This window comes from Ruditapes philippinarum, unplaced genomic scaffold (genome assembly GCF_026571515.1).
Source record: "Ruditapes philippinarum isolate M1 unplaced genomic scaffold, ASM2657151v2 ctg4973_1_1_1_1, whole genome shotgun sequence".
Taxonomy (NCBI): Eukaryota; Metazoa; Mollusca; class Bivalvia; order Venerida; family Veneridae; genus Ruditapes; species Ruditapes philippinarum.
In genome coordinates, this window is record NW_026860927.1 from 67,339 (window position 1) to 78,015 (window position 10,677).

The 10,677-nt window shown below is 31.8% G+C and overlaps 1 protein-coding gene across 1 annotated transcript in view; it reads left to right on the forward strand.

The window, feature by feature from the left end:
* LOC132713945 (phosphatidylinositol phosphatase PTPRQ-like) overlaps positions 1-4,575 on the forward strand; it is a 36,773-nt gene extending 32,198 nt beyond the window's left edge. Inside the window, exons 16-21 of the mRNA XM_060696647.1 lie at positions 643-768; positions 1,687-1,801; positions 2,036-2,112; positions 2,760-2,891; positions 3,342-3,369; positions 3,666-4,575. Coding sequence (XP_060552630.1) covers positions 643-768; positions 1,687-1,801; positions 2,036-2,112; positions 2,760-2,891; positions 3,342-3,369; positions 3,666-3,834 — 647 coding nt within the window. The 3' untranslated portion in view covers positions 3,835-4,575. The remainder of the gene's footprint in view (positions 1-642; positions 769-1,686; positions 1,802-2,035; positions 2,113-2,759; positions 2,892-3,341; positions 3,370-3,665) is intronic.
* The last annotated feature ends 6,102 nt before the right edge of the window (positions 4,576-10,677 follow it).

Sequence of the window (10,677 nt, forward strand, 5' to 3'; positions counted from 1 at the left end):
CTTGTGGCATGAAAATTACCATATTTCACTCGTGGCTACCGCCACTCATGAAATATTTATTTTCGTACCACTCGATGAAAATAAATCATGTATTTATAGAAAAACTTGAATATCCTCTATGTATTAATGATATTACCGTGATATGATTATAATATTATTTCACAGTACCCAAACCATATCTGCTTGCGGATGAAAATAATAGTCTCGTTGTAATAAATGAATGGAGATTTCGTAAGATATAAACGCCTGTCCTTAATAACCTAATGTGCAGTTCTACGGGAATCACGTGAATATCTGCATAAATCATGTTTTAAATATAACAAAATTCGTATTTTTTAAACAAGAACAGCTTTACATGTGATGACGCCATGAAAACGACTGTATGGCAATACGCATCAAAATCAGACAAAATGATTAAAAACCTCTTGAATTTAGGAAATAAACTAACAATTTGTTTGTAATGCTTTAAAGATCAAGTTATATTTCACAAGGACACATACTGTGAAATTACTGCATCCGGTGAACACCAGATGTTTTAATTAAATGATTGTTCTAAATATTTTGTTCGCTCTGAGAAATATATTTCGATTTTACATGAAAATAAATAAATATTCCAAAGTATATACTATTTATTGCTCAAAGACATCAAGAAAGTTACAGATTTCGACACAATGAAAACTTGGAAACAGTACACAGACCAAGGTTCTGGATTTTACCGTGTTACAAGTCCTTCCTGGTTTGACGAGATTCAGACCTTTTGCAATACTGGTAGGAATAATTTTATAACCTGTGATATAAAGGCCCTGTCACACTAGAATGCGCTTTCACTGCGTTTGCACGGCGTTGTTAAATTTAACAAAGCGCCGCGAGATCGCAATAAAAATGTGATATTATTGATGTCATGAAGACTTCACGGCGTCTTCACGGCGTCCTCATGGCGATTATGGCGATGCTACGGAGCTTCGACGGCGTTTTAGTTGGCAATTGTCTACGTTCGGACTGCGCTTCTATGACGTTCTTTGCGCTTTCACTGCGCATTTACGGCGCTCATACGACGCTCTCGCGGCGCTCACACTGTGTTGAAATCGTAAAGCTCCGTAAAAGCGCCGTGCACACGCAGTTTAAGCGCGGTACAGACGTCGCACAACCTCTGTACAAGCGCCGTGGATAACAACGGCGTTCATTCGGCGTTTCTTTTGCGCTTTCGCGGCGCTCCTGTTGCGTTGTAGGAGATGCTACTGAGTTGCTACTGCGTCCCTACTGCGATGCTACTGCGCTCATTTTAGAACGCCGAGTGACGGCGTTTGTTTTGAGCATGTTCAAAATGCGCGCCGTTGGTCGGCGTTCTATGCGATGCCACTACGATGCCACGGCGATGCTGTGGCGATGTTTGCGATCTTACTGCGCTCACCTTGGCGTTCTGAATTTTCTTTGGACGCCGTGAGAACGCTGTCCTAGTGTGACAGGGGTTTAACCAAACTTGTAATTCACTATTAAAATATTGATTCAAAATGGAATCACCTTTACATTGTGATATATGAACATGCAATTCTGTAAAAATGAAAGAAAACGACAGAAAAGTTTCTATTTCGTCGTATGTGAATTATTCATGGAAATGCTACACATCAATAATGTACTGAATTAAAAATAAATAAAATAATTCGTTTTGGTCTCTTATTTCAAAAGGAAGGAAGAAAAGATCGATAAAATCTTTCGAATATACACTTGGCAGTGAATACTGTACATACCTCCCTGCTGATGAATATTGCAATGGCCCTCTACAGCCAGGTACTAGTTACAAGTAAGTTCCTATTTAATACATAATTTTAAATTTTAAATAACCAATAAATCTTTTGATTTTTAAAGTAGAAAAGATAAGCGAAAGAATGTGATAAATTCCTATAATCCACTTAACAACAAAAGTCAGAGCAGGCGTATATTTAATTCTTTACATTTAGGTAGCTGTCAAAGAGTAAATTTATATAACACGTTTCTCATTGTTGTTTCATAGTATGATATTGTTTTCTGACCATAGACTTGTTGCTGTAGTATGTAACATTGGCGGTTGTCTGCTTAGTCGACAGTATGGACCTTTCATAACAGCTGCCGCAGGTATGTCTTAAAGGTCCCTATTGCCTTTGTCAAAATTCTTTAAACAAGTAAATATAAAAAGATTGTGACGATATCATCCAATGTTATGAAATTTAATGAACTGATTGATGTTGGAATTGAACTTGAAATTGTAACAGAATACGCTTTTACTTTGTCAAACTTATTAATTTATTAATTTTAAATAGTAATGTGTACGCCCATCCCTCCTCCGACCTCATTTCCTCATTAATTTTACAAGTTATGATAATATATTGAGTTGTAGGTTCCGTGATTTTAGGTGTATAACGGAAAGTATGTGACAAATTCATACCTTATCATTATGCAATGTGTATAGTCCGATGAATTTTCTGAAAAGATATACTACAATTTGTTTAAATCAATGTGTGCACTTGCTAGTTTCAAAAGCTGTTTTCGGTGATATTCCCTTCCATAGATATTTTTATTGGTTTGTATCGCCCATTAAACATATCGGAGCCTCATGCCCATCACTGTATAACCAAATTTGCGGATAAAGGCTTTTACGATCAAATCACTTACCTAGTAACACTTATTGAATTATTGTTGTTTACGTTACCAATTTTATTTGTATTATTAAGTACGTTGAAATTTCGTATTTTCTTATTTGATACTATTCCCCTATTTTCCAGCACATGTTATAGAAGACTCTAATTGTTCTACGCAATCTCTTGTGATTGGACTTGTTTTGGGTCTAATTAATCTAGTACTGCTAGTCTATGCTGGGTATACAACCATCACCTTAAGACGCATTCGAACAAAAGGTATATTAATAATCTCGTATATATTAAAACATTGAATGCATAACTTTTCAAAACTGAATATCGCATTGTTCAAAGATAATTACTAATCTCTGAGCTTTTACCAATAATTTGAAATACATATGATATTTCTAACAAAATAATTAAATTTCTTTATAAATGACTTATGTTCTGTTTTGAAAAAAGGGTATTTTAAAAAAGGTATTATATATTGTAAAATTATCATTTTTATAAAATAACGATGTAAAGACCATCCGTAAATGCTTTGAAATATTTGCCTGAAAGAATCTATTATTTAAAATGCGTGTAATATTTTACGGTGATACTTTTTATAAAGTCGTAGGTATATACAGACATCTCATCACAGCAAAGTGCAATGGCATATCCATATTTATAGTAAAGGCTATGAAAGATTTGATTTTTGCTTTGTTGATATATAATTAATATTTTCAGATGGGCAAAAGACAAATTCAAACGACAAGTGAGTTGTGAAAATTATGTACTTTAACCAAACATATATTAACTTAACAAAACATACAAGGCATCATTAATGTAACATTTTGTCTGAGCTCAGAGAGCAGTGAATATTTTATACATTTAATTTACAAGTTGACGAAACAAAGCAAACAACACATTGAAATTTGTTATTTACATTCCAGTTATGTTTTTTGTTTGTTTGATTTTTGCTGTTATTGTTTTTTGTTTTTGTTTTTTTTTAATGGATTGTAGATACACATTTACAATTATAGTGTTAAACGGGTTTCCTTTCTCTTTAAGGAGTGGACACGTTAGTGAAACGTATGCGAATGAAGCATTCGGTTCAGAAGTGACTCGTAGAGATTATGGAAATCCAGCTGGACAGTATAGCGAATCTGAATACCTTACACTAGATGCCAATACAAGAGAGGACAAGACTACTTATGATACACTTAGGAACGGTCCATGAACAGTTTTTGGTTCATTTGGTGAACATAAACTATAAAATATTTCAATTAATGAAACTACTGCTTATTAGTGTATGGTATTATTGCTATCATTATTATTTACCTCTAACGTGGTACTGCTTATATTTGTAATTTCAGTGTGTATATATCTTTAACTTATGACGCTTTGTTAATACCATTCTTATAAAAGTTAACTTTATTCCAATGACAAAAAGTTCATTGAGATATAATAGCTATGTTTTTCTCTTTTTTAATAACCTCTTGTATAAAAATGTATACATCTTTTATCTATCATGGTTAATTAATATCATTTCTATAAAAAATATCTTCATTGCAAATGAAACTATTTAAACGGAATGTTTTGGAGATATTAATGGAACAAACACATTCGAAATTAAGTTTTACCTGTATTAAAAAAAGCCTGAAACAATGGTAATTTGCTAGAGAAGAAATGCATAAAACACTTCAAATAAAGTGAATCGACATGAGTGAAATGACACATCAGGTTTCTAACATTTTTTCTGTGACTAAAGTTAATATTTATGCAATCTTATATATTTGACTTTCTTTGATTTTCTTTAAATTCTTCGAGTGCTGTAATTTTAACCTTCTCTTTGTGTTGTTCAAAGTAAGAATATTGGGGATTTGTGTTAGAATATGTTCATAACAATCAGCACTGAATGCATTTTTTGCAGCAATTTGTATATATAAACAGTGTTGGTATAAAATGTAAATGTAGCAATTTAGAAATGTATAGTAACGCTGAACCATATCAGAATTCAATATAATTTGGCCTGCGATTCTTGATTCAAGTAAAATGCTTTATCATAAATTGTAGACAACCTGGATAGATACAAATCATAATTGATCAGATGAGTGTCATTTTTCATATCGAATTATATTTATTTTCAAATGAATAATTACTTTTTCTATTAAAACTTGATAGAAAGTTTGGTTTAGCAAAATATTTAGATTTATATCGAAATATATTTTCTGCATTATTGAATAAATAAAGAAATAATTTCTGCATTAGATAGTTTGTGTTATTTTTTATTAGACAATCGTCTTCTGGCAGGTACTTGTTGACTTAATTGGAAAGGACGATACATTTCTACCTGGCTGATCGCTTGATATAATTCTCGCTACTTCACGGCTATGTTATGCTCAGAAACTATTGTAGCCCTTTCACATCTTCCAACAACTGAGTTCGCTAAACGCTTACATGTGATTGAGAAAGAAAGGGAAATGTCACGTGGCAGTTAGATAACTGAGTCAGATTTCGAGCCCGTCAATTGTTGAATTGCGCTCGTGCTGGCGTTCTTGAGTATTGAATGGATCCTCATCTGCACTGATTGGGGCGGCTTGTCAGGTTTAAAGAATTGGCATCTGAAGCAGAACTTAATCCTTAACCAATCACAGAATTCCTAATGGAACATTTGCAATTTATGGTTTGTTTGTTATAACAATCAAGCTTAGCACTCAGTCTTAATTCAAACTCCACATATTAAACTGTGATAAAGGTGTTCATGAAATGTTTATCCAATTATCATAAACATCCACTTTGGCCCGTTCATATATTTAATTCTTTTTTGAAAGGAAAATGGCGTAATGAAAAGAGCTAAAAAACCAAATTTACAACTGCTTTTACTTTACAAAAATGTTGCTATGAACGATCGTCAAGGATCGGAAATATAACACCTCTGATTGATAATACGAGGCGACCTTTATTCAGATGACTTATTATCACTCCATATTATTCTTCTTTATGGACAAAATTGCCTGCATAATCGTTAAATGACTACAGCCAAACAAGTGTCTTCATTCAAGCATGGGTTAGGAGAACAATCAATTGCACTCTCCATTATTTTAAATATAATTTGTTATCTTGAAAATGCACAAAAAGGAATATAATTTTTTAGAATACTAAAAGCTAAAAGTAATGATAAATCCAACAAGCTACTGAGTGTTATGCAAAAGTTTAATTCAGCTTGAAAACGTTTAATTTTATATACCTAATTCATTAAGCTTCAATGAAGATTCTTCATAACACAATATAAATCAACGTTTAGGATATTAACAAATCAATGGCATGAACTTTTTAACTTGCAACGTTTCAGTATAAATCAAATAATTGCGTAAAAAGCCCATTGAATGATTAAGAAGTGAGAATGATGAGTGCTCTTAAATTATATTAAAATGTAAATTATCGACCATGTAAATATCTTCGCTTGGACTACAAAGACATTTGACATTAAAAGTATTCCAAAGGTCCAATTATCCCAACCGAAAACTGCACATTCCATGTACGAATCTTATATCTGACTCATATTTAGTCATTATTTGTGTGATGGGACCTAAAAACAAGTTGGTTTGGACATTTGCTCATTAGCTTTCAAGGACAATTAAATACAACTCGAGGAGCATCATTCCATGTCTGTAACATATTTAAACATATTATCATTAATACCAATTAAAAGATAGCAACGTAACAAATAATAATGAATAAAATGATATTTGATCTCTTTTATCTTTATTTTACAACACTTTCAAAAATACAAAAAGAAAGAAAAATCAAATGCACTTCTCACTTTTACACGAAATGTTTAAACACATTTATTAAAGAATATGATTTTGGTTTGCTTTACGATATCAAATATTCAAACAAAGTGTCCAAAGCTAAAATAACAATTTTCGTAATTAATGATGTAAATTTTAAAATAAAGATTGTGTTCAGATGTGGGAAATATTAAGGGTCTTTTCTACGAGTACTGTTCTTATAATGGAAAAGATTAGAAAGACTCACAATACAAATGTTAACAGGGAAAATACCGAGTTTTACTTAAGGTTTGATCCACCTTATGCATGACCTCCACTTTGAAGAGTATGCAGATAGGCTAGAACTACTGTCAACTGCACTGCAACTGAGGGGCGCGGGTTCAAGACCCAGAAGTGGCAACTTTTTTTTTCTTTGAACATTGTTTGTGTCTGTCAGATCACTCTTGAGAAGAAAACAGTGTTTCATTTTAATTATGAAATTATTATTAGTATTTATTGGCTAAATTGTGCCAAATGTATTATCAAATATGGTACTTGATATTTTCAAAGTCTAATAAAATAAAAACTAGACGGTAAAAGTATTTTATATTTGACGAGCGCAACCAATATACGTTTAAGAACATTAATGCAATCTTTGAAAGCAGCCCCTGATTTGAGTAAATTGTAGGGATATTTTCAATGAGGCCCTCCAAGTAGAAAAATGATCAATTAACTACTTAACAATTGGGTGGGGTAGGGTAATATTTATATACATATTTCAAACATTTTGAGTAGAAACAATAATTTTGCTGGGTCATTTGTTAGCTGCTTCCTATTATTTGTTCCTTAGAAATATTTTATAGGAAAACATTTTTTCATAATGATTATAAAATAGAATATTTAGAGGATCTCATTTCTGAAAAGAGCCCTTCTTATAACCAATTTTTACTTAAAAATTTTATTACTGATAAACCATTCTGTAAACTGTGTTTAAATTTTGCATTCTTGTGTCTTTTAAGGTATTTAACTGACCTATGTTGTCAATTTTATAGTTCCTTATAGTGCCGATTAGGGGGCCCATACCTTAAGATCATTTGTTTTGAAATATTATATTTTATGAACATAACATGTTTTGCAGTAAGTTCATGCTAAAATTGCCTGTACCTAATAAATCCATCACATGTCAATCGACCGTTGTTAACAACAAACACTTCATTCTCATTCATTTCACTAACTACTTTCCATTTACAAATATTAGCGGCAGTTACACAAGAGTGAGTTTCATAAAAGGCTGATGGCCAAGGATGTGCAGATTTATACCAATACAAATTTGGAAATTTCATTTAAATCCTGTCAGGGCCTTTGAAGATAATTGACTTTACACTGAATGTGTGATTAATAATATTTAGTTACATAACAAATGGACCTTAGTTTTTGAATAAATCACACCATATTTAGTGATATACACCGCCGAACATGTCATCATTGACATATAATTTCATGTAGCTCCGGCTATAATAGAAAAAAGATATTGAAAAGATGAAAAAGATTTCCCTTAACCTCTTTACAACATAATCCTAACAAATTGGACACACACATTCTGGTTTGAGTACCAAGTTACTGTAGGTAGTTACCGTATTTTTCCTTCGCTGTTTAATTTATGCCAAACAACGTTTTATTTGACTATGTTGTACATACGCATTTTCCATTTTATTCATATATAATGAAAAACATTGACACGTACAGTTTGGTGACCAGAAGGAAAGAACTAATACGTACTCTTTGTTAAAGAACATGTATCTGATAACCATAACTTTGATTTGACACTCCTGTCTTTTTTCTTCGGTGTACACAATGTATACAAATGAAATATTTCAGTGAAAATTTTTTTCTTTGAACTTTAGAGATATAATATAAATTGCAAATTGTAGCTTAAAACAATCGTTATTTGTACAGTTCTGTTTTGGCACAATATTTAAATGTAAATACAATTTTGCCACATGTAAAGTTAATAAAGACTCAAGGAACAAGTGGGTAATATTATATTACTTATAAAAGGACATTGATAAAAATGATTTGCGAGCTACATATAGTCGTTTACAAACTTAATGATCAGTATTATATGTTATTAAGATTGGCCACTGTATGGAATTCAAAGTTCTATGATCGAACATATAAATGCTATGTTAATGCTTTGTGTTTATATAGAAACAGAGTTTTGTTTCTGTCACTTTTTGTTTTCTAACGGTGCATACGGATTTTTGTAGTTAAAATTGTGAATTCACAAAGATTAAATCAGGAATTCAAAACGTTGAAATGTCCCCATCGGATATATAAGATATATGTTTAGATCTACCTTAAATATTTAGCCTTCTCATTCTACGTGTTAAGACCGGTAAGAGAATAGGGTTACTTCTCAATTAATATCAACAAGGAAGTTGTTAATTTTTCGTTACAAAACGCTATACGATATTTCGGAATCACAATTAAGAATCCTATTTCATATCGTGAGGCAGTTTAATTTGAAAAACACATACTGTATGAATTTACAGTTAAAGGATAATAAAAGATAAAGTTAAGAGACAATTTGTGTATTTTCTTTATGGAGAACAATATTAAAGGAACTCTTATTAAAGGGGATGCGCATGTATTCATTTTCGTAAATAAAACATTTTTTAACTTTGTTTCACATTACGCGATACATGTAAAATTTTCGCTTTTGTGTCCCATTTTATTACTAAATTCTAGGCCGCACACATCGAAAAGTTGGACACATATTCTAGCAGTTTGTATCACTTCCCCATCTCAATATCTTAAGATTAAAAATTAATTCAGTATGGCGTGAGAGGTAAAAATATAATTTCATATTCTGCGATCCACAAAAGAGCGCACCATACAAGAGTTGTGTCCCTTAGTTTTACATTGTGTCCATTTGTTCTATTCACGAAGAGGTAAACTGGAATAATGTCCATAGTTTTTTGCACTTGTTTCAAAAAATCCATTTGTCAGTAATTTTGTTTTCACTGAGTCAAAACTATGCTAACACCCAACTTATTTTTGTATCACGATTAAGGGCGTCGTGAATTCAAACAGATATAATTATCTCGTCAGCTTACAAACATAATTATCATATCTATTGCATGGAGCCCCTAGAATATAAACCTGATATTATTATTACTATTATAAATTGGATTCCTTTATGCTGATTAATGATCCAACATATTTACAAAGTCATTCGTAAATGATAAAAGTCCTGACAATTATGTGTTATTCATAAATGCACTCTTTAGAGATTTTCAAAACAATTCTGTATCCTTCTATTTGTTCAAATGTTTTTACCTATTATCAGCAAAGATAATCTTCAAAGGCATATTATGCCTCAGAAACTAATAAATATTTACCTCTCTAAAAAGGTCAAACATGAATTTAATGGCCATGATTAACTAAGACATAAGAAGGAATGCAATACATTTGAGCAAAGATTATTTACTTTGGAAAGAAATCGCTGTATAAATAAAAGAAGGAAATTAGATTACCTTTTACAAACAGGGAATAGATGCAATTAAGCCAAAATTTGCTATTTCGTCGCCCAACTAATTGGCATTACTGCTCCATCTCAAATTGAAACCATAAACAGCCAAGTTACTGTAACCCAACGAATATTCGCGACCAATTAATATTCGCTTAATTCGCGGATGGCCACGAAGCGCGAATATTTGTTTGCGCGAATAAGTCCGCACGATTTCGCGAATAAATTGGAGAGCAATTTTTATTTTAGACTTTGTTCATGCAAAGCTACTTGACCGGATATATTCGAATTTTACGGGCACCTGTTAGGAAGTAATGAATTGTTATGAATATTGCCATAAAGCAATAAAAACACAAGCTAAGTAAACTACTACTATTTTATAAATATCAAAAGAACTCTATGTCAATATAGCAATCAAAATAAACGTCCACATTTTAATACAGTTTATGAATACTAGAAGGCCTATTATCAATCACGTTCCGTATAGGGTACTATACGGAGCATGTGTCAGTTTTAAGTTTCTTCATATTTACACTTCTATACTAAGTATATGCATACAAAGTACTGCATGTTTGAATAAATCGTTTGACAAAAGTGGGAAAACTATCGAGCATCACAAAAGGCTATTGTTTTTTGAATCCTGTAATATAATTGTTTGAGTGAATTGTTAAGACAAAGGTGGTATAAACCTATCGAGCATCACAAAAGGGTATTTGGTGTACATAATTACAAACAGTGAAATACAAGATGGTTTCATATACCCATCAAACTTAACAGCCTG